General features: G+C 36.0%; 1 protein-coding gene across 1 annotated transcript in view; it reads right to left on the reverse strand.

Moving 5' to 3' along the window:
- EFCAB11 (EF-hand calcium binding domain 11) overlaps positions 1-26,436 on the reverse strand; it is a 67,126-nt gene that overhangs the window by 37,526 nt on the left and 3,164 nt on the right. The window contains 3 exon segments of the mRNA XM_050898314.1: positions 20,808-20,898; positions 22,260-22,361; positions 25,446-25,491. Coding sequence (XP_050754271.1) covers positions 20,808-20,898; positions 22,260-22,361; positions 25,446-25,491 — 239 coding nt within the window.

A 26,436-nucleotide genomic window follows, 5' to 3' on the forward strand; every position in this document is an offset into this window, starting at 1 on the left:
GTCCTCCATTATGACATGATCACTGTACGAATAGTCAAACTTTGTAAAAGCATTTATGATTATGATATGTGTGGCTGGTGAGAAACGCCATTTTGTGATGAGGAAACTGAGGCACAAACAGTATAGCAATTTGCAGAAGAGTATGCAATGACCTTTGGCAGGTATATAAACCACAGATCCTCTCACTCCTCTTACGAGACAATAATTCTAAACACATTAATTGTTCTGTGTATGTTAGACACACTTAGTGTAACTTTCTAATTCAACAGTACAGAGAAAAGAAAAAGCCTAACATTTATTTTGATGGATTTTTATTAAAAATTCTTCATAAATTCCAAACCATATTTGAAGACAGTTAAGTGAAAAACTGTACTATAAGGAATTTTGCCTAAGCATTAGAAAATGAAGCTTTAAAAGCAACCAAACGAACACACTCTTTCAAGAAGTGATTCAGAGGCAGAAACTGTGGGAAACTGGATCCTTGCTAAAAGAGAACGGTATTATTTCAAATGCTCATTTTCTAAGTAACTGAAATAATTAAAAATCTGTGTTAATTCTATGTTGCAAAATAAACTTTTATTATATTTTAAATTTATTATTGTGCGGGGTTTTTTTACATTTTTCTTTATAGTCAATTCACATTTTTAAATTTATGTTTCCTTAGGGTAAGCTATATTATATTAAGGCATTATTATGGAGGAAGTTGCTGCATATTTTTATCGTTACAGGGAAAAAGTCAATCTACAAAGAATAAAAAAAGTTTCAATATTTCTCTTAACATTCTTTAAATCATTTTTTTCTCCATCTTTGCTTTTCTCATCTTTTTTGTATTCCTGGTTATTATACCGTACCATGTCATGCACATGCCTCTTTAATTACTTTTTGTACTTACTTGTTCATCTACACTTTTACTGCCTGTTGCTAAGCAACATGCATAACATTAGGACATACATTCATTTATCTTTGAACACGTTCTACTTTCTATTTGTGTCGCTCTTTTCCAATACTTTATCCCATTCAATGTTGCTGTTGATTTCTACATTTTTTCACACCTTGTTCAGAGTAACTTGCCTAAGAATATCTATATAATTTTTTAAATAATTCCTAAACAGCTAATATAGTTTTAGTACTCGGTGTTGATGCTTTTTTAAAATTTTTATCTCTATTCAATAAAAAAAAAAGATGATACAGAAAGTATTCTGTATGAAGAAATGTATCTGTTAACTTGGGCAGAGGGATGAAGTCAAGAACAGGAGAGAAAGCCTACCAAAAATGGACCTGCAAGAAGGGCAAAAGACGACACGAGTTAGCATCTAAGATGGACCTGGTTTCATAAATATGGTGGGATCTTGGAGGTAGAGAAAAGTGTAAATTTGATGTAGTTAAAAGACACAGGAGCAAATGTAGGACTTAAAACGCAGAACGTCTTGGATAAACCAATTACTTCAGCAGTTAGGAAATGGAAGGCTTTGGTCCTGTATGTTTCTTGAAAGCTACACAGAATAGCAAACAGGTTAACTTTAGTAAGCTTTCTCTGAAAGATTTTTAAGACTTACTATATAGATATCACAGGTGTCTACTTTTAAGGGTTTGTATTAACATTAAAAATTGAAAAAGCTTGGTTATAAACTATTACAGAATATGAAAGAAATTCAACCACCTGCCATCCTTAAGCCTCCTCTAACTCTATTCATTTTTGTTCTGTTACATTCTTTCAGAGTCATAGAATATTTTAATAAATTCTTTTCAAAAAGCCAGACAGGGTTATGGCAGGGTAGAAAGGGGTAAATAATGTCCTAAGAAATTAGCCTTGCCAAATAACAAATGCTGTCAGTATCAATTCAATTTTTTGTTTTAGAAAAAAAAATTAGAGGAGCAGAAACAAGATGTTTAATGAGTAGAGAAATATTTAATCTAGCCTTCTATAGATTTGCTTCATCTACCTACCACAATAACCTGATTCCTCAGTGACTTCTCACTTTACAATACTTCCAATTCTCTTCATGTTTCTTACCCTTTTCCTTTTCCTTGTTGTTTGGCTGAGTAAGAGGCAGTATATGCCACAACTGACTGAAGTTTTATGTATGTTTAAAAACGACATATATGTAAGAAATTAGTATATACAGGCTTAACAGATAACCTGCTTCTATTACTCAGAATGAATAAACAGCATGTTTTCTGCCTCAGCTGGAAAACAACACATGTTGCTAAAATTTTAAGTTCTAGAAGCTTAGAATGGTTTAGATTTCTATTTGTCTCCAGTTTGGTTGAAATTGGCCAATGTATTCAAAATAATTAAGGCAGGATAGACAGAAAGTGTGAATGCATAAGACTTACTTCCCTAGAAAACCAGAATGGTATATGATGAAACAAAAAATAGAGGTAGTATTGATCAAAAGGCACCATGTAGAATGAAAAGTCAAGGTGTCTCCCTACTCCAGAGTAGGCAGCATGTCATAATTCACTTCAGCTACCCATTCTTAAGTCTTTCTTCTACATGTCAGCACATACATGATCCCTTCCAAAGGTCTCCAACTTTGCACTGAACTGTACAATAAACACTGACCTCTTAAATCAAAACTATATTCAAGAACTGACAAAAGTATTCTGTACCCCTCTGTGCAAGTATGCCAAATGGCACCATCAGTAAGCAATGCACAAGATGTGTGTTTCCTAAACAGCAGTTATATGATATGTCAGTCTTGAATCACTCTTTTGACATAAAGGAGAAAGCTTTATTCTTTGGCATGGAACTTTATCTTGATCTAGTTTTCCCATTTACTCCAAAAATCTTGTTCCATTTTATACATGTCTTCACAGGACTAAGAAATATTAAAAGGGCTGAGGAGGAAGCGAGGAAAAATCAACAATTCCATCAATATAACAATTTCTCCTAAGATTTTCTTTAATATATGATATCATTCATACACGAGCATGATTTAGGCCATGTCCATTTTCTACTGATTGCTTTCCTTTCCCCAAGACTTCAATGAATCTATAATGTCAACAAACTTTAAATAAAGCATTCTACTTACCCCATCTTACATGTTAGGCCTCTGGCACTTACCAAAAAAGCACAGATGTAAGAGGGGTTTTTTAGTTATTTCTCTGCAATCTGTTTAAATAGGAATCTCTTTGTTCACACTATTTTTCATTGTTTCACTTTGGCATTTGCCAAATTCTCTCTTCTGCTGTATTTGAGGATGACATCTCAAACCAAAATAAATGTGTACTTTTCTTCATTGTTATTCCCTGCAAAGCAGGCCCTGCATATACTGGCCAACAAACTCTTCCTAGACCATCAGTAACCATTGGCAGCACCAGCCTCAGCAAACAAGGCAACCAGATCAGAGACTCCACATCTCTCTGGTCACCAAAGGTAAATCACAGTTGTTCCTGGTTGTGGCTGGACATCTGCCACCATGCTGGATTTTCCTGAAGTTTCAGAAGGTTAAACCAATTTAACCTGAATGACCCTAAAGACTATCAAGAATGCTTCATGATTCCCCATTAAAGCTGCAGTAGTAGATAATAGTTCCTTTAACATCTAAAAGGCCTCCTACTATCAAGACACAAGACTATGAAAGAGTTCACATGAGACTAGGAGGCTGTATATGGTATCTTATTACATTGCAAGGTCATGCGGATTTTAAAATGTAAGATTATATGCACTAAATAAGCAGCAAATGTATATATGTGCCTCTGTAGGCTTCATTACACATTCAGTTCAGCAAGATAACATCATTTCAATTCACGCCAGTGAAAAAATCCTAATTACGTATCATAAACAGATTAAAAACTTTTTATAAATTTTTATGGGATTGTCACCAGATTTCTTGACATTATTAATTGAGCTCTTGACTTAAATTAGCATTTGTTACTACCAAAAACTATATTAACTGAGGAACAGAAAGAAGCTATTTCCAGCTTCTGTGTGGGTACTTAGGTTTTCCACCCCTAAAAGTGAAAGTATAAAACAATATAAAAGACAAAATGTCCCAACTATTACAAGCCATTACTATGGAGAACAGTTAACATGTAAGAACAGTATTTTCCAAACCCATTAAACTCTAACTACTGACACTGCTCAGGGGAAATCAATGAGCTCTGAACACCAATATTAGTCACTTGACTTCAGAAGCTGTAGTTGCTAAAATTCATACCCTCCTCAGTTATCTTTAGGCATATATATGAGGTATAACCATTGTTTACTTTCTTCTAAATGAAGGACATCAGCAAATGCAAAAGGAAATTCACTACCAGAAGGGGCTGACTATGAAAAGCTTCCAGTCCCCAACAGTCAGGATTTTAGAAGTATGAAAAACAGAGGAATGAGCCTGTAAAACAGAATGGCTGTGCTATATACATATGTGAAAATAAGCATAACACACATTCACTAAAATCAATCTTCAGAAAAAAGAACTACACTAAGGTGAGGGCTGGAGAACAAATTAGTTAATTACAGTCTTGTTAATTAAATGCATCAGTGACTTCTTACTGACCTTTTTTACTAGATGACTCCAGACAAGACTTGATTTGAAGTGTTTATGAAGCACAGTTTGTCAGCATGAAAAAGTTAGGCTGAAGAATTTATTAACCTTCCAACATAAGAAGCCAGGAGGAAAAGAGTAAATAGTTGATATAATTCGTTCAAATAAAGCTTGACATGCCCTTCAAAATTACACTAAAATGTTTAATTTTTTTCAGAATTATTATTTTTCACTATAGAATTAACATAAGGAAAAAATTATTAGGTCTTTAAATTGGAATAACACTCATGCTCAAAAATTCTAGTCACAGCATATTATGTATATTTATGCATAAGCAGAAGACAATGCCACTACGTATTTATATTCACTAACTTAGGTAAAGAATTAACATTGTATTTGGCATTGCAGTGCATACACCATATTAATGTTACTCATGGGAGAAAAACCCAGCAGACAAAGACCTACAGAAGGAAGAAGAGAATTTGCTGCCAAGTTTGTGATTTAGATGTGTAAGACAAACAGCTTAGTATTTATTAGACGAAGCAAGAGACACTGTCAGTTACAGTAGACAAGATGAATCAAAACTATCTGTCGAGAAAACAAGGGTTGTGCATTTGCTCATTTCCTAAAATTATTTGATTCCAAAAGAGATTAACAGTACTAGAAGTTTATAATCAGGGGACAAAGACACACACATAAAACACAGTAGACAGGCTGACTAGGAATATACTAAAAAAAAAAAAAAATCCTTAATACAAGATAGTTATAAAAGGATCATTATTTTTGCTTTGCTAAATGTACTTACCAGTTAAATTACAGAGATCATTGATCAATTTCTCAACAGTAAAACTCCATTCTAAGTATGGAATTTGGCTTACTTTCAGCAAAGACTCATAACTAGCTTGGAGAATAAGACTTCAAATCATGAAGGACTTGAACTAATTTCTTTGCCTGTTTCTGCAGGCTATTTGGCAATATGGCGTGATGGGTTACCTTGATAGGAAGATCCGAATCTGTTTCCCTATGCTTTTTTGAGTGTAAGAAATATGACCTCTGCATGTGTCTGAGCAACCCCAGCAACGTACTCTACTGCTTGCAAAGTGAATGCATATTCTGATGCCTTCTACTTACATAATTCTAACAGGCTTTCAACAGGCAGTCAATCAAGCAATTGATTGAAACATCATAACCAAGCAAAACTTTGGTTTTGTTGAAATTGGTTTGCAGTTCCCAAACCAATTCTTTCATAATTCCTGTAAGATTCAAACATTTAATCAAACTCTGTAAAGAAAGCACTTTAACTGGTATAAGAGACTCCACAGTGGATAAAAACCACAACCCTATCTAGCTAGGAAGTCTTGGTGAATTCTACATTGTTAGCAGAAATTTGGAATTGGGGAAGGAAAAGAGGAGGGGGATCTCTGCTTCTGAGGTAACCAACAGTCTGGACATCAGCAAAGTGCTTTAAAGCTCTAAAGCCTATCAGTACTTGATTATTAACTTGGAGGAAAACATCCTGAAAGAGAAACGACCATGATCCAAATTGTTGAATGAATTTCTCAGACATTTAGTGTTTGTTAAACACATGTAAGGATTGGGAGTAGATTGAATACATCTGCGATACTCATACAGCATATACATAGCATTTCCCATATCAAGATAGAAAGATTATGTCATGCCAAGTAGTCCTAACGGAGGACATAGAGCATAGGTGGTACATCAGATTTTGACAAAAGGCTCTTCTGCTCATTTTGTCTTGTTAATATCTGTCTGGATCCAAATATAAATAATAATAATAATAAGATGTCACACCACGTTACTCAGATGCCATATCACATGGTGATAGAATTGGAAACCTAAACCTTCAACAGCCTTGCTTAGGCTATGAAAATAAATAAATAAAAATAATTGATTTAGAAGAGTCTATGTTCAATGCAGAGAATGTAATTATAGCTATTGTACAATTCTAGGATAGAGAACCTGGACAGGGACAGTTCCTGGTTGAAATGGAACTATGAGTTTCATATGGGAAACTAATCGTTCGAATTATTGAAAAGTTTCTAAAAAGTATGACATGATTCCTAGGAAAAAGAATGTTGTTCTACAGAAATATGGAAATAACAACAGCATATCTGACAAATAAACAGTTTCTTCTCCCATTACCTGCCTGTCACAGTAGGCATCATCAGATGTTCCAAATAAAGAATAATTATGGAGCACTTTACTCACTAACAAGTTTTTTTTCCTATTCCTAGTTAATAACCAACATAGACGAAGAAAGAAAAATAGGAAAAAATAGCTGTGAATTCATAGGGATGGTGTGGGAAGGGATGAAAGAATTAGAAATGATAGGACCTTTAAGAGTCTGGAAACCAAAGACCAATGGGGTGAGAAATTGCCATGAAAGATCTTTTTTGCAAGGGAAAAGAGAATTTAGTGTGAATCAATTACCTTTCCTACAACTGGTACAGTACACAAACACAGAGTGAAGAAATCTGAAGCCACAATTTCTGGTCATGTCTGAGAGAAGGAAGTCTAGAGTGGGGCAATTAAGGCCTTTTCACAGAAAGCTCTTTTCAAACAAAATAATAACACAAGAGGGTATGTTTCTCCAGAATATGTGGCAGGTAAGTACTGCGAGCTCTCAAGGATGATATTAACAAAGGATCCTAAATGGCCAGCATTTTATTTGGAATATCTAAAAATTGTTCACAATGACAGGAAATTGAATCCTCTTGACTCCACTGAATCAATGGATTGAATAGAGCTTTCTCTGTACCAACTGCCTGGGAATTACACTGAAGTTCTGTGTGAAAGCCACATATACTCTTTCTTACGTTTAGAAGCACTATATTTGTAAGAGAAAAAGTAAGGAAAGGCATGCACACCATAAATCCACAGAAAGCATTCATTAAAAGAACTGGTTATGAAGTTAACAAAATCTGTTGATTCAAATTACCAACAATTCAACACGTTGAAATTATATCCAGAGCACATTAGTGAAGCAGTCTCAATCACCCTTTCAGCTATATTGTTCCATCACCAAATCGTCACACTAGACAATCTTTGTTGGGAGAAAAAAACACCATTTATTGCAATCCTTTTGGCATAGGACACGTCTTACCTAACATAGCCTCAGGCCTGATGCGGACTACTGACCCACATAATGATAGTAATCCAACTCTATCTAATGCAGAAGAATCTTTTGCTTTGGCCCACTGACTTCTTTTTTACCATTCCAGTTTGTGTTCTATGACAGGTGCATACGTTTCTGAGTCCTAAGATCATTTTCCAAAAACGTTAAGGATAGTCAGTTCCATATCTCTATCTAACTGAGATATATGCCACAGGTCTTAAAACTGTGGAGGTGTTGCGTTGTCAAAATGTCCTCAGCACCCAGAGAAACATAGCTCGTTTCTCTAAGATGAAGAGAAGAACTCAGGTTCTGGAATCTACTGCTTCTCATATGTATTACTATTTGCTCAGTGGTAACTCACAAGATCTTTGGGAAAGAAATGGTATTTTGCTAAGTATTTGTGTATTGCCTAGTGCAATGCATGACCCTAGTCCTTAGTTAAGTCTCTCAAGTGCTACTGAATATCCTGTGACTTCTGAGGTTCTTGTGCTGTAACAGAAATCATCGAAGCATAGAATCATACAAAGCTCTGGGTTGGAAGGGACCTCTGGAGACCACCTAGTTATGTTGAAAGTAGGGCCTTAGATTAGGTTACCCAGGGCCCTGTCAAGCTGAGCACTGAATATTTCCAGGCAGGGAGATTCCACCACTTCTCTGGGTAACCTATTCCAATGTTAATTCTCCTCAACCATGAAGATTTTTTTCCCATATTCAGACAGAATTTTCCCCGACGCAACTTGTACACATTGCCTCTTGTCATGGTACATCGTTGTGCTATGCTGGGGTCTTTTTTATGATCGTATGAATTTGTATACTGAAGACTCCTCTTCCGTAGAATCATCGATGTACCAAAACATAAGATGCAGCACATGCTCAAGGGTATCTGTAATCTTATTTTTTCTAGGATTCCGTGATTAAAAGGGAATCTTCTCTTGTCATCAAACTTATTTGAATAGAATTTGCACAATGTACAAAAGATTTGGAGGAAAAATTCAGTGGATATATTTTAAAAATTCAGAAATCATCTTAGAGTATTAAATCTTTCAGGATTTATGGCATTATACTTTTCAAACTTCTGAGGGAAATACTACAACCAAAGAATACAGCAGTTATAAATTGTACTAAACAAATAATTCTGTGAATAGTTGAGCTAACAATGCCTGATTTCCTGTAGATTTGCATCTTATGATTGACTGACTTTAGAGTCTATGATGAAATCTTTGTCTGAAGCTTCTCCACAGTTGGGCCTTTATAAGGTCTTGCTTCCATGCAGACTCTGTGATGCCTGTTAAGATTCATTAACTCACATAACAGCCCTTTCCTTTCGTGGGGGCACTTACAGCATCTCTCTCTTCTTCTTTGTTCACCTATTTTTATGAAATTTGCAGAAATCCAATTATTTATTTGATCTCAGCTCTTTGTGATTGTCGTGGTTTAACCCCAGCCGGCAACTAAGCACCACGCAGCCGCTCGCTCACTCCTCCCACCCAGTGGCATGGGGGAGAGAATAGAAAAAAAACCCCAACAAAAAAACTTGTGGGTTGAGGTAAAGACAGTTTAATAGGACAGAAAGGAAGGAAAATAATGATAATGATAATAATAATAATAATAATAAAATGACTATAACAATACTAAAAGAATTAGAATATACAAAACAAGTGATGTACAATGCAATTGCTCACCACTCACTGACCAACGCCCAGTTAGTTCCTGAGCAACCATCCACCCCTCCCAGCCAACTCCCCCCAGTTTATACACTGGGCACGACGTCATATGGTATGGAATATCCCTTTGGCCAGTTTGGGTCAGCTGTCCTGGCTGTCTCCCCTCCCAGCTTCTTGTGCCCCTCCAGCCTTCTTGCTGGCTGGGCACGAGAAGCTGAAAAATCCTTGACCTAGTATAAACACTACTTAGCAACAACTAAAAACATCAGTGTGTTATCAACATTATTCTCAGACTAAATCCAAACCATAACACTATACCAGCTACTAGGAAAAAAAATAACTCTATCCCAGCTGAAACCAGGACAGTGATATTTCGCTGAAACCAGTTGGTAAGTTCCAAAGGTATCAGTGAGAGGACACCCATTATTCTACAAGCCTTATAAGAATTCAGTTAAAAAAACTCACAGAAATTCCTGTAAAGCTGAAACAGGAACACTTCTATAAACTTTGTCCAATTCAGGAACATAAGAATTGCTAAGAGCACATACGTCATTTAAATGCTATTAATAATATTTTATCCTTAATTTAAACAAAATACTAAAGATGAAGTAAGGGGACACTGTGCAGCTATGTCATAAACAGTACGTGCTGTCAATTAACTTGAAAGCATTTATTAAATCAAGTAATAACTTTGTCATGTTAAAAACAAGCACTGTCATCAGGTATTTCTTTAAACTAGCTATTAATTTAAGTTTTGTTAGGATGTAACATTACAATAACCCCTTTTCAATTGTGTTGCAATTCTGATGCCGATTAGTTTTCTCAAAACGCAGCAGAGATTGTAAGAAAAAAGAACAAAATCTAAACCCAAAGAAAACTGGCTAACAATTTGACAGAAGGCTGTTCTTTTATTATGTCGTAGACTGGCTCATTTTTATTTTTGTCACTTTTTTTTCCTACTATAAAGGGACCCTAGACTTTGCAAACACTTCTTTGCTACTGCTATCTACTATTCATACTATTCATACTATATTATTCTACTATATTCAATGCATTTTTTGCCTCAGTCTTTAGTAATACTGATAGACCTTGAGCTGCCCCGTCCCCTGTGTCGGAGGACCACGAGTGTGGGAAGAGTGACTTCCTTTTGTGGACACTGAAATTGTAGGGGACCAGCTGTATCAGCTGAATGTTCACAAGTCCATGGGGCCTGATGGGATTCATCCCAGAGTACTGAAGGAGCTAGTGGATGTTATGGCAGGACCCCTCTCTATCATCTAACAAACGTCTTGAGAGTCTGGGGAGGTCCCTGCTGACTGGAAGCTCGCCAAAGTTATTCCAATCTACAAAAAGGACGTGAGGGAAGACCCAGGGAACTACAGACCTGTTAGTCTGACCTCAGTTCCTGGAAAAATTATGGAGAAGATTATACTGGGTGCTATTGAAAGGCATTTAAAGAATTGTGCAATCATCAGGCACAGTCAACATGGGTTCACAAAAGGAAAGTCCTGTTTAATTGGGTATCCTTCTATGATAAGGTCACCTGCCTAGTGGATGAAGGGAAGGCGGTGGATGTAGTTTTTCTGGATTTTAGTAAGGCTTTTAATACTGTCCCTCACAGCATCCTTCTGGACAAGTTGTCCAACTGTGGGATGAGCAGTTTCATGATGTGCTGGGTGAAGAACTGGCTGAAGGGCAGAGCTCAAAGGGTTGTAGTGAATGGGGCTACATCTGGCTGGCGACCAGTCACCGGCAGTGCTCCTCATGGTTCAATTCTAGGTCCAGTTCTGTTCAATATATTTATCAACAATCTGGATGCAGGAGTTGAAAGCACCTTAGCAAACATTAGAAAGTTTGCTGATGATACCAAACTGGGACATGCTGTTGACTCTCTTGAGGGACAGGAGGTCTTGCAGAGGGATCTAGATACCTAGGATGGAGTAACACTGGGCACAAGTATAAATTGGGAGAGGAGTGGCTGGAAAGCAGCCCTGCAGAAAGGGATCTGGGGGTGCTGGTTGACAGCAGGCTCCATATGACTCAGCAGCGTGCCCTGGCAGCCAAGAGGGCAAACCACATCCTGGGTGCATCAAACACAGCATAGCCAGCCAGTCAAAAGAGGTGGTTATCCCGCTGTATTCAGCATTGGTGCTGCCTCATTTCGAGTACTGTGTGCAGTTCTGGGCCCCACAATATAAGAAGGATGTAAAGGTCCTTGAATGCGTCCAGAGGAGGGCAACAGAGCTGGTGACAGGGCTGGAAGAAATGTCCTGTGAGGAGCAGCTAAGGGCTTTGGGCTTGTCTAGTTTGGAGAGAAGGAGGCTGAGGGGTGACCTCGTTGCTCTCTACAGCTTCCTGAGGAGGGGAAGTGGGGAGGGAGGTGCTGAGCTCTTCTCCCTGGTATCCCATGGTTCAAAGCTGCGCCAGGGGAGGTTTAGACTGGACATTAGGAAGCATGTCTTTACTGAGAGGGTGATCAAACCCTGGAAGAGGCTTCCTAGAGAGGTGGTCGACGCCCCAAGCCTGTCAGTGTTTACAAGGCATTTGGACAGTGCCCTTAACAACATGCTTTAACTTTTGGTCAGCCCTGAATTGGTCAGGTAGTTGGACTAGATGATCATTGTAGGTCCCTTCCAATTGAAATATTCTATTCTATTCTATTGATTAAAGTAAAAAAAAATCCAAACATATCTGGTTTTCAGTCTGTCAGCATACATCACAGATTATACTTCAAATAAAAGATGCAGTTTATTTTGCAAAAAAATCTTTTATTCTTAACACTGGAGAAAAATTTACTTTTAATAAAAAGTATGCTCTGAAAGAGCTTATGGAACATTTTCCACTTCAGGGTAGAGGTTCAGCTTTGGATGAAAATGAACAAGAATTGTTGTCATCTAATGGCTGTTTAATAGTTTATTTGAAATGAGTTTGGTGGGGTCAGTCTTTTTCCCAGTTTCTATCATCCAATGCAATTAAAAAATAATCAGCATCTGTGTAGGTAGTCCCTGTAAAGAGATCACCAAACTGAATAAATATAAGCTACTGCTAAAAGAACTGATTCACATTTGAGGCATGTTGGCAGGTGAGAAAAAAGATATCTACGCTGTTATTATCCCAGATGTTATACATAATGAAAAAAAATTAATCTTTGATGTTGTGAATTTTGTCTATTTTATAGCTGCCACATTCTAACATTTTTAATTATATGTCACAGTTTTATTCCATCTGAAAGAAATTGTCTTTAAAACAGAGCCCCAAGGATATGACCAGCTAAGCACTTATTGTGGCATTAACACATTTTAATAAGTTATATTACCACAGATGTATTATGGTAACTGACCACGTGCATATCCCTACTCCATGGCAATGCAAAATAAAATGGATTCATGTGAACTAAGAATGGTTTATGTTAAAACAATTTACTCTGCACCTCAAGGACCAATGAAAGAGGGTCAGTGTGAACGGCAGGAGTGATAAGTAAGAGGCATGAACCAGTGACTTATTTAAATTTGCTAACGTAATTGCAAATACTTGTTTGGACAGATCTTCAAAAATAGAAAAAGCACAAATTTTTAATTTAAATACAAACTTAATTTAAATTGCTAACTTTTAAAAATATTTTAAGATTTATTTCACATAGTATTTTTTCCCAAATTAGAAAAAAGTATGTTGACCTATTTAGAAGGAATGGACGTGTAAATCTGCGGCATATTGTATAACACTTACATGCTAGGTTTTGCTCTCAAACCTGCAAAAATTCACGTGTGCTTATGTCAATTGTTTTAGCAGTCCCTTTCTCTTCAGATAATATGATACACAAAAAAGTTCAAAATTTTAAATTAATTTTTTGTAGGATTGGGAAAATAGATAGACCTGGGTCATATCTGTTAGAAATTCTATTTTAAATTTTTGTTAGGATAATATGGTGTCAGATTTATTTATAGTGAAAGCTCCATGCTTTCACTCGATGTGGAAGAAATGTATAACAGCTTACTGCTCCATACAAACAGTATGCCCAGTTCCTGCAGGGTTTAGCTAATGATGTTTTTTATTAGACAAGTGTTAGAATGAATGAATAATTTGAATTTACAGCAGTGTACTAGGTCTGGCTGGGATGGAGTTAATTTTCTTCACAGTAGCACGAATGGTGCTGTGTTTTGGATCTGTGACTAGAACAGCGTTGATAACACACCAGTGTTTTGGCTACTGCTGAGCAGTGCTTGCACAGCCTCCAGGCTTTCTTTTTCCCACTCTGTTCCCCTAGTGAGTAGGCTGGAGGTGGGCAAGAAGTTAGGAGGGGACACAGCTGGGACAGCTGACCCCAACTGACCAAAGGGATGTTCCATACCATATGAAATTTGTTGCTCATGCTGTAGAGACTTATGATATCACCTATTGTTGCAATAAAAGAAAGGCTGAGAGAGTTGAGGCCATTCAGCCTGAAGAAGAGAAGGCTCCAGGGAGACCTTTCTGTGGCCTTGCAATATATAAAGGGGGCTTTTAAGAAAGACAGAGAGAGACTTTTCACCAGGGCCTTAGTGACAGGACAGGGGCAACAGTTTTAAAATGAAAGAGGGTAGATTTAGATTGGCTATAAGGAAGAAATTTTTTACAGTGAGGGTGGCGAGACACTGGAACATGTTGCCCAGAGAAGTTGTGGATGCCCCATCATTGGAAGTGTTCAAGGTCAGGTTGGACGGGGCTTTGAACAACCTGATCTAGTGAAAGATGTCCCTGCCCATGGCAACGGGGTTGGACTAGACGATCTTTAAAGGTCCCTTCCAACCCAAAACATTCCATGATTCTATGACATCATACTCAGCAATAAAAGCCCGGGGAAAGGACGAGGACAGAGGGGATGTTTGTGGTTATGGTGTTTATCTTCCCAAGTAACCATTAGGCATGCTGCTTTCCAGGAAGCGGCTAAACGTCTGCCTGCCGATGAGAAGTAGTGAAAGCGTTCCATATTCTGCTTTGCTTGCATGCGCAGCTTAGCTTCACTCATTAAAGTGTTCTTATCTCAACCCACAAGTTTTCTTGCTCTTGTTCTTCTGATTCTCTCCCCCATCCCACTGTGGGGGTAGTTAGTGAGTGACTGGGTGGGTGCTTAATTGCTGGCCGGGGTCAACCCACCACAAGTAGCAAAGTATGTTGTAATCGGATTACAAAATTGGTAACAGAGTTATAGATAGGAAAAACAAACCAAAACTCATTATTAGTATTACCCAAAAGATACATCTATCTTTAGGTGTTAACTCAGGATTCTCTACGAAATGTTTTCAACCACACGTTTTCTCGCAAAGTATCACCCCACTTAGGCAGAACCTGGGACACATACAGCCTTAACTGTGTATCGGTTCCCTGTGTAATGAATCATGAAATAGGTACTGCCTCAAAAAAGTAGAACTTGTGTTAGGGTACAGCTTCTCAATATAAAAATAATTCAGTTTGACTCCCCCTGAACACCCCTAGTACTTTTTTAGATTAATTATGAGGATCTCCTTTTTTTTTTTCTGAGTTCCTCTCATTTCTTATCTCACAAGGGTGAAACAGAGTGGGTATTATAAGACAGCTGTTGGATTTTTGTCCACCTCACAAATGCCAGCTAAGGACAGGTAGGAGAATCTGTTGGATTATTTTTACTTTCTGTCTTCCTGGAGTGAGATACTGGTTACAGAAAAACATTCTTAACTCCAGTCCCTGATAGGAGATGGTAAGTAAAGATGCTGAGCCAGGTCCTTTACACTTTGATGTTCAGTCTGGTTTACCATCTTCTTTCACCAGTTTTAGGGCAATGGTATATTATTTGTGGGCATGGGACAAGCTTTTAACCCGTGATTTGAAAAAAAAGTACATACACTGATATGCATGGGTAGACAAAAAAATGAATCTTTTCTATTAGAGATGGTTCTCAAAAGACAAGGAGAAAGACTTGTATAGGTGATGAAGTGTGATAACATGAAAGGCTGCAAGACAGTTGCTTAAGAAACAAGAACAACAAAGGAATAAACTACTGCAGGCATCACCAGAGCTGGAATGACATTGTAGTGTGTACTATGTTTCCATGGCAACTAGCCATAAGAAGATGAATGTTTCATATTCACTGTGCTCTGCAGTACATGTCTATAAATCAAACTTGCATAAAAGAGCATAAGATTTCTTCCGTGGGGTGGCTCTGAAAAACAGGTTATTTTCCCATTACTAGATAATTACATGAAAGAAATACGAGACAATTAGGTCATTTTTCGTATGGAAAGTACCAATACATACAAAAGTACTAATATACCTCTAGTGTGTGATCCTATCAATCTAAAGGCACAGCAGCATAAAATGCAGATCATGAACGCCTTCTTTTCTTCCTTAAGATCTGATTTATGCTTGCTAGCTTTAAAAACTGTATGAGACTTTTCTATCCACTTTTGGTTTGTAAGACATTTTTCATCATTTATAGGTTCACTCACATTCACATGTGATTGGTTTTCAGCTTACTTCTGTCACTATTTCCGTTATCATGGTCTAAGGATTTAGCATACAAATAACCCATCTTTTCTAAACAAATAGTACAGCTAAGACAAATATTTTCTCAGCAGCAGTAATTAATAATATTGTATAATTTGAATATGACATTCATATTCACAACAAAAAGGGAAAATAGTACTTGACATATTTTTTTCAGAATTTGAATCCCACTTTAAAAGACAACATGTTCACTTACAGACAGCCACTTATCACAAATTATTATTGCAAAGGACTTGTCACATTTCATATCCATGTAGCTACATGCAGAACAGCAGCATTATTATAAAAAAATTCTTGTGTGTGCTACCCATTACAAAAAGCCCCATCCTGAGAGAACATATCATCACACCATTTACCTTAGCAGGTACTTCTGCAACTTCTGTGTCAAGAATGTTGAGTTTTTATGGTACGATGGCATTTTAATCAGGTGCACACCAGGTGCATGATACACACTTGAGCATTTTGTTCAATATATCTGCAATATTAGCTCAGAAACAATAAATGTTACACTACTGTTCAGGCAAGATTATGGTCAGTTAATACAATCAAATATAAACTGAAAACTCACCCACATTTTGCAAACTTTAGCAACAGCTAAGTGCAGTATATTACTGACATTTGTAAGAAAACAGTCCCTCAGGAGAAAGAATGTCTACATTAAGTATTATTTTATCAGTATGAGATGAAAATATATTTATGTTTGGTCCTATTCCCATGGAATTAAAAAAAAAAACCAACAACCAAACCACCCACTTACTATACTTAGAAACACTACTGAATGAGGCATCTTTTTTCTTTCATAAAATAGAGCATTTAACAACACCGCTCCATCCTGAAGCTCTATTACCAATTCACATTAATTCACTACATCTTTACACATTTATAAAAGAATATACAATGTTAAAGTAAAGCAGAGATATTAACTGTATGTTTCATAGCCCTGTATTCCAGTAAATACAGTACAGCCATTGCTAATAACAGGCCACAGACTCTGTACTGAGTTTGCAAGGTCTGAGGACTGAGGCTTGTCAGACTTTGCCTGAACGTGCTTGACCTGTCTGGAGATTTTACTTGCTTTATCTGTTAACAGCAGTTCTTTTAAGGACCAGGTGGCTATGTCTAATTTGTTCTTCTTACCTTTATACAGTATAAACATAGCTTTATACAGACAGTAGTAACAAGAATTTCTTCTATGTAAAATGAAATATTTATGAGTTTAAGATAACGATGTCGAGAAATATAGACCTGGCATGATAGCAGAGGCCTTCAGACACGGCATATAGAGTAGAGGAGTACAAGCATGGGATGTTAAGATACAGGGCACAGGCTAACACTGGAGGACCAAGACTATAAACAACACACCAATGGTCAGTTAAAGAAATGCAGACACAGGAGCTGGACAAAAGCAGTTTTATGGATGACAAAGAGAGCAAAGAACAAGTACCTAAAATACGTAATATGTGCCATATATAGTAAATTTGGATGCAGTGTGGGCTTGCAGACCAATGAAGAAAGAGCAAGGTGTAAACTGTGTTGGAAAACATGTAAAAATGACCCAAAGAGGATGCTAGAGTGAGACAGAAGAAAATATCAATATGAATATCATACTCCTGCTGGTGAAGAAGTCAGGATAATGGCAATTCACCCTACCATGCCTGCCTTGAAACTGTCAACCTCAGGACTGAGAGGGACAGTGGAAGACTGAGAATAACAACAGAAAAAGGGGTAGATGTTAGGAGGTGTGTAACATAATTAACTGCATTGAGACTTTTTGTAGCATAGTAGTCTTCATTTTATTTTTCTTTCTTTTTTTGCAATTATTAAATCTGTACTAATAATAATTCTGTGACTATACTGCTAAGATTTCAGTATATAGTAAAAATAAATATTGGCTTTACGTATCAGGTGTGTCTCCTTTGTAGCCATAAAAAGATTTTGAGCATAACAGTTGTTCACAGGTAGGTTAGAAGAATAGTCTGTTATTCTTTAGCTTCTTACTATATCATATTAAACATTTTACGACTATTTTAATATTAATAAAACATATGAATGATAAATATAAGAATTCATTTTCAAGCCTCAAGTTTGTTAAAATCAGTTCAACATGTATGGATGCCTCATTATGAGCATTTTGCACACGAACAAATCAAATCTACTTGATCTGAAAGCTAAATGACTTTGGTGGGGCCCTTCATTCTTAATATAAATCAATTACTGATATTCTTCCTTCCTTGTGTTCTGCGTAGCTTGAATACACTTGTTCTCATTTTTATGTCTAAGAGTATGTTGAGAATTACACTCTATAGCAGAAAATAATCCCCTGCTCTCTATGGTACGTAGAGAAGCTAAGTATTATGTATGTGCCTTTAACTTTTTTTCCTACTTCCCTTTCCTTTTAGCCTTTGTGACACTAACCACAGACTTAGCTTATTCTGTAACATTTTACTTCATTTAAAGTATATGAAAATAATACATGCAACCTTCCAAATTAAAGGAACCCACCAGTACCTGACATGGTTTGGAGACAGTATTTCCACCAAAGTGAAAATTTTATAAATAAACATAAAAAACCCTTTTCATATAACAATTTCACAAAGCTCTGAAATATACCAATTAAGCTTTTTTTTCTCCTTGTCTCAACATATCGCTATGTTTTACTTAAGATTAGGAATGCTCTTTTGAGTTTAATCTCCCAGTCTTCCCCACTGATTGTGGTATGGTTAACACCACAGTGATCACAGTATACAAACTGCATTCCTTCCAGATGAAATTAAACCGAAAGATGTGCTCCCGGCGTGCACCCAAAGCACTCCAACTTCTAGTGATCACTGAGTCTGTTGACCACACTAGAATTAGTCCGAGTAACTCCCTCAATGAAAGTCATACAGATACTGGGTCCCCAGCATAAATTTCTTGCTCTATAGACCTGATCCCTATGTGCTGTATTAATTGCCAATATAGACATAGTTTTGGAACTCACACTTGATCAGAGTCATCACACCTAAAGATGCTAAACATCTTACATGTATATGTAGTGTAAATTATTCTACTTAATACAAAAGAAATATTTTAAAACTATGTTTAGTCCCAAAACTTAACTTTGATCTCTGTACTAAAAAGAGGGAAGAACAAGAAATGTATTTACAAATATGAAATTATATATGCTCTGTTTGTTTTAGCAATCCATTGTAATACGGATTTTGTACCACAAATACATTGAAGCTTCTGACAAATATCTATGTCCAAAATATTTCCTCTGGCTTTCTTTTCATACAGTTTTAATCCAATTGTACAGCTCAATTACATATGCAGCTCAATACATACACATCAAGAGTTAAAAGAAATATCCAAAAAGGATGTGCACCTAAAAGAGGATTTAGGACTCTGATTTCAGATTACAATTCTGAAGAGTTCCATGCAGATTTGGCCTGTTTAGTCCTAAAGAAATCTATATTACACAATACTATTGTGCAATTTCTTTCATGAGTAGCCAAAGAAACATGCAAACTTCTTCTTGAAAAAGAAATTTTTCTGTTTCTCTTCAGGTTCCATACCTTGTTCAAAAATATGCAATCACAAGTTCCATTTGCTGGACTGTGATATTTACAGCCTAATATGCTAGCATTAGAGCTACTGTTGATTGTGACATGTCTTCTTTACTAGATACATAGTATACTGGAACATTTGGTTGAACTTTCCTTCATTTATTAAATTCATCATGATTATAATTTAAATTTGAAATTGGGGAGTTTCATTGATAGAAAGATGGGCCAAAAGTTTTCAGAACTATTTTACAATATGAAGCTAAGTCTGAATTTATTTAACAATTTTTCAAATGAGAAAGATAATGAAAAAATATATCCAAAAATGCAAAATAAAACAATATGAAAAGCAACTACATATGCTTTTCTGACCTAAAAAGCATTAATATTCAAGAAAAACATTTTAATCACTGGACAGAAAAATTGGACATTAGGCCCTTCATAGAAGTCCTTAAAAAAAAATATTTTAAAAGGATAACACCTCAAGCTATTCTACCTATATTTTCCTATTCATTTCTTGACAATATACCAAAAAGCGATAGTAAAATCACTTGGACATCAAGAAAAATATACCACAGAACTTTTCAAGCCTTCTTAAAATAATTACTCTCCTCAAAATATATTACATCTTTAGTGCAAAAACACAGGAGTATCATCTAAGACATTAGTCACTCTACACTTTGATTTTGTTATTATATGCCAGTCGCTTGAAAGATGTATAAACCAATTCCTGTTCTGCTATAACGCTTTGTACCATGACTCCAGACAACTGCAAAAAACAACCCAAAATCCAATCCCGCCTTTTAAAGATGGTGCTCAGCAAGCTGACGCTATGTCTTCAAAAGCAAAGGACTTCTCTCAATGACTGAGTTACTTCCAAACAAATCATGCACATCACAAAACCAAAGTTTTACACTTTGCAGTGCAACGTTTTCCAAAATATTTTTTAAGTAATGTTTACTGGCAACTGCAGAGGCAAGATCAATTTTTTATGATCTGCAAATTACTCTCAAAATTTTATCCTTTCACTTCTGAGCCAATCTCAGCTTGCAAGAAATCTCACCACTACTGCCTTGCAATATACACTACAGTTTAACTGAATTTTCAAGACAGCCCTTGAATGCAGATTTCCTGATTACAGGAGGAAAATGTAACAGTAAATAATTTTAGGCTTCTTAAGAAACAGTACAGGCAACAAATTACTTTCTGTATCCGGTAATACTTATTATTTTAATTATAGTTATTATTTTTATTATTTCTATTTATACAATTTATATTCATTATTATATTATTTACACATATTATTTATAATATTTATTATTAAAGACACTGAAACAGTACTGTGCTGAAGCTTATATCTTCAGCTGCATGATAGAATCTAATCATTTCAATTAACTGAAATATATACAACAAAAAGCCTGCTATCCAGGAATAAGGAACTCTTTGTTAATCTTACCTGAAGGCTTCAACTATGATTTTTTCAGATAACTTAGGAGAAACAGAATTGAAGGCTCTCTTGAAGTCTTCAAAATTCAAAAATCGTCTATCTTTTAAATCAAGATTAGGCAAGAGAAAAATAATATAAATTAAGAGGTTTTTTAAACTACTTAACACAATTATGTTTGCATGTGAGCTAATCAATTCACATTTCTGAAATTATTATATTCTTTAAGTTACTGTATTTGCAAAATATTTTAGGATGGCTACATTATATAGACCAACAGTCTAAAAAAGATTTTATACTGACAATTCCTTTTTGCCACTGTGAACCCTGTTCAAAAGTACTGTGCCTACATCTACAAATCTCTTATTTGAGTTTTAATTTTAAAAGTAGACCTGTTGAATTGAAAATTTCAGATTTGTAAAACTTTGAAAATATACTCTAAAATATGCAAAATTACATTTCAAATCTTATAATTTTCTTTGACATCTTAGCTACTCTGTTTCAAAAATTTTCTTTCATTAAAAATTTCTCCTTCAGTTTAATCCTGCTGCAGACTTAAGATCCTGAATACATTATATCAGAGTAATATCAACTGATCAATCACTTAGGTTATGAATTCATTTCCAGATCCAACTGGAAAATAAAGCATCTCAAACAGGGCTATCGCAGATTGTGTGCAGCAGATAGCAACACAAACAAAAGCACAGTGCTTGAAACAGTTAATTCCTTTGAAATAACTCACTAAAAATAACACTTCAAAAGCTACTTTTAGTTCACGGCAAAACGCTGAGTGGATGCTTATCTGATCATCCCAACATCTGATCTGCCATATGTTTCACTTTCCCTCTTTTCAAGGACCATAGTCCTATCTCAGGTCAGGAAGAAAAAGGCAAAGAATCATCTGAATGTCCATCAGCTCAGAGGCTCCTGATGAAGTTTTTCTTTTTTCAGTTTGGTGGTGGGAGATCCTCTGCTGTCTAGCAGGAACGAAAAAGAATCACCACATCTACTTCCCAACAAGAATGAGAGAAAATCCTTGTTGCTTTGGTTTCCCTTCCTTGTCTATCATGACAAGTAAAAAAGATCTATAGCCATCACCAGGGACAGGAATCTGTAAAATATGTGCATAAATAAGTGAGTGGAGATACCTGAGTAACAGAGAAATAATGAGAGGCAGTAACAGCAAATAGGTAGGGTGAGTGGCTAGAGATTTCTTTTAATAGCTGGAAGAGCTCTTAGTACAACAGACAATCCAGAGTTACCATCTAGAACACCGCAGCCTACTGACCCTGACTTTATTTATAGTAATATCATCACGATCTTTGTTAGTCTGGTACTGTCTTACTTAACTTTGCAGCATCCAGGACATCTCATCTTAACTTTTTATTTCCTTCAGGTGTTCTGTTTTGCTTAATTGTTTTAGAATTAAATTAATACTCCAAATATTTATGAGAAAAAACTTACCTTACACATCAAAAGCTGTAAATTTTTGCCTTGTTTCATTACTGTGTAACTGTGCAGCCTTCTTTGCACTCATGAGATTTAAAAACTTTTCAAATAATAGACCTAGAAAAATGTAAAATATAAATAAATCTCCCTGCAAAAAAGTCAGTTTTATTTTTCTCCTTAAAAATATGTACGACTGTGGTCTACTAATCATGAACAATTTTAATTATATAAATAAACACAAAAATAAAACTGAAACAATAGCCTTCAAAGTTAGATCATGATCATGCAAACATTTCAATATTGTTTACATTTTCTCACATATTTTCTAGACTTGAGTATAATGCTTCTGTTTACTTCTACTTTTTTCTTCTTGTTACCTGCCATCTCATGTTTCTTTGCACTGGAGAGAAACATGGACTTTCCTAAGTCAATAGCACTTGCATGCCATGGATAAAAATCCATGCTGCATAAACAATCTATCTGGCATCATTCCCAGCAGTGAGAGAACTCTGAAACAATCTATAACCTCAGGTATAGATTCCTATGAAATTCATAATAAAACTGAATGTAAAACCGGATTGGTTATTCATCCTGTATACTATATGAAAGTCTTTACTTGTACATTTATCTTATCCTTTTAATGAACTGAAAATGAAAGAAATTGAAATGCAAACCTAGTTTGTAAGTTCTTAATTGACCACTTCTTCTAAAATCAAAGTAAAACATAAATATTAAGAAACAAAAATCTTCCCCTCAAAACTTCAGGCCTCCCCATGAAACATGCAAAAATCTTGATATAAAAATTCTGCAGATACATTTTTTTTTTTTGGCCAAAAAATCCCACTTCAGCTCAATATTTAAACACAGACAAATATTCTTTTCTCATAACTTTCTTATATATGCTTTATGCTCATTTTAAACAATTTCGTTTTCTTTAGAAGGCAACATGACTGTATCCTGAAGGAATTTATCTTTATCAAATAACATAACAAAAGCTCTGCACTTCTCTTTCTTTTGATTCATTCATATCTTATTCTTTCTGCAATAGTTCAAAAGCACAACTCCTTCAGCTCCACCTGCTGTCTCAATTCAAATCTTAAACTCCAAGCTTACAGATTTCAGGTGTTTCTTTCCTTATTTCATCTTGAAAAACCATATATTAAGAACTGTTACAGTCTCAGTTTCCAGGATTATGAAGTCTTGTTGCTTTCAACTGCTAGGTTCTGTACATGCACAATTTCTTTAATAACAGAGGTTGCCTAAACATACTGAACTTGCCTGCATGAATAGCTTTCCATTCAATTGGATAACTATGGAAGTGAAATCATAAAAAGCAATATAAGCTTTCCATCCATTTATTTTTTCTCTTTCAGAGTAACATATGAGCCCAGAAAATTATAGTATACAATTTTCCTTTTATAGAATGACTCCTATAATAGAGTGCCGCCTATTCATTGATCTTGAGAGTTGGCAATTTATGTGCTACTAGAACAGGCTGTAAAGATATCATCTCAACACACAAAAAGGTCATCTTAAAAAAAGATTCAAGCCAATTAGGTATTAACAAGTCCATAATCTATCTTTACATCTTAGTTTACTATTTTTGGTTCAGGCATTCATATGTGGTTGCTGTCTTGAAAAAAATCCGAGTAAAGTCTTTATTCTGTATTTGTTGCCAAAATTAAAGATTTACAATTAAGGGTGTGGTTTAATGAACATGGTTTTTGGCATCAATGCCAGAATAAGCAGAACCAGCCTCTACAATGCCCTCAAATGTATTGATACAAATACTTGTGCGGCCATGTGGCAAAAGGGATGAGGAAACTTATTGATAAAAGCAGCCACATTTTTTTGCCACTTCATTTTTTATATGAATCATTTCTCCAATAAAACTTGCCACATGACCCCACAAAGAGATGTATGGGCATAATTGATAAGGTGAAGGACAAGAAAAAAACAAGCCGAACTATATAAATGGGAGGGTTGTTACAGAAAGAGATATTTATTGAACTGTGGTGTAAGACTCCAGTATTTGCCCAAGTAAGCAGTGGAACAGTATCAAAAAACTGACAGAACCTTTTTCATCACTTACCAGCTTGAACACTAAAAATTACTAATTACTTTTCTCCATCACTAATCTATATAATGTTGCTATTAAGAAATGCCACTTTAAGAAGCAAGAATAAGTTCAAGCTAAATGTAACATACAAGCACTAAAAATATTACAAAGATAAATGAAATCATATGATCCTCTTTAATAGCCATGGTCAGCTCATTTATAGAATCATAGAATAGAATCATAGAATCATTTAGGTTGGAAAAGACCTTTAAGATCATCAAGTCCAACTGTTAACCTAGCACTGCCAAGTCCACCTCTAAACTGTGTCCCTAAGCACCACGTCTACATGTCTTTTAAATACCTCCAGGGATGGTGACTCAACCACTTCCCTGGGCAGCCTCTTCCAGTGCTTGGCAACCCTTTCCATTAAGAAACTTTTCCTAATATCCAATCTAAACCTCCCCTGGCACAACTTGAGGCTGTTTCCTCTGGTCCTATTTGTTACTTGGGAGAAGAGACCGACACCCACCTGGCTACAATCTCCTTTCAGGTAATTGTAGAGAGCAATAAGGTCTCCCCTGAGCCTCCTTTCCTCCAGGCTAAACAACTCCAGTTCCCTCGGCTGCTCCTCATAAGACTTGTTCTCCAGACCCTTCACCAGCTTCTTTGCCCTTCTTTGGACATGCTCCATCACCTCAATGTCTTTCTTGTAGTGAGGGGCCCAAACCTGAACACAGTATTCGAGGTGCGGCCTCACCAGTGCCGAGCACAGGGGAACGATCACTTCCCTAGTCCTGCTGGCCACACTCTTTCTGATACAAGCCAGGATGCTGTTGGCCTTCTTGGCCACCTGGGCACCCTGCTGGCTCATATTCAGCCGGCTGTCGACCAACACCCCCAGGTCCTTTTCCGCCAGGCAGCTTTCCAGCCACTCTTCCCCAAGCCTGTAGCATCGCATGGGGTTGTTGCGTCCCAAGTGCAGGACCCGGCCCTTAGCCCTGTTGAACCTCATACAATTGCATACATTATCATTAATCTACATCGGGTTCTTCAAAACTCTTGAGAGTCTAAGCTTCAGATTTTTTAAATTTATGAATGAAAAAGGAGTAGAAATCATTGACAGATAGGTGTTTGCATATTACCTGAATTTTGTGGTCTCACAGAAGACATTACTGAATCCACCACTACCTGGAACACAGAAGATATGCCACAGTGCTTTTCTACAGAAGTGATAAATCTGAACTCCTGTATGATTTCCATTTTATATCAATAGTATGTGATTTCACTAAATACTGATTTCATAATAATACATATTACACAACAGTATCATCTATGGCATTTAAGTAAGAAAATATTTTATTCTAATTAAAATAAACCCACCTCTTTTTCATCCATTAAATGAAGTATATATGTAGTCCCAATAGAATCCTAATCAATATTCAAATCTTAAAATAAGTATGTTTAAACAAACGCGCTTAACTTTATACAGATTGGAGTTCAACTACACACAAAGGAACTGTAATATTCAAAAATAACTTTCGGAGCATCAGCCCCCAAATTTGTTATTTCCTTTAAACAATGAAAGAACTTTCTGCTTCAATATTCAGATTGGAGACCAACTATTTCCTGAAACCTAGTTTGATCAAAATTCATTTGGTAAATCTGTCTAGAATAAAAACTTTAATAAAAAGGTAGAGAATAAAAAAATGAGAAGGAAATGAAAAAATCTGCTTGCATTATCCAGCTTCTACAACTATCCTGAAACCAATCTACTACTGTCTCATATTATGTACTATGTATCTCCTTTACTGTCTTTCAATAGGATCTTACCTCACAACTTTATCTGATAGGAGCACAGGAGTGACACTTAAATGTTGATTAGCGTGTTACCAAAATTCACTAATACTCACTAATATTAGTGTGCTACCAAGATTCATTAATAGTACAAAAGCAAAAAGCTAAATGACATGATGAAAACAAAAAAATTGACTTTTCAGAACTGAATTAGGAGGTGACCAAGAGATCACTGGAAAAGATCTTTGAACAATGTAAGGAACAGAAAGGGAGTGTATATCCAAGAATGCTGAGGTCCACTTTGGGCTATATTTATACTGCTTTTTAGCATGACTGAGT

Source organism: Gymnogyps californianus, chromosome 5 (assembly GCF_018139145.2).
Source record: "Gymnogyps californianus isolate 813 chromosome 5, ASM1813914v2, whole genome shotgun sequence".
NCBI classification, from domain to species: domain Eukaryota; kingdom Metazoa; phylum Chordata; class Aves; order Accipitriformes; family Cathartidae; genus Gymnogyps; species Gymnogyps californianus.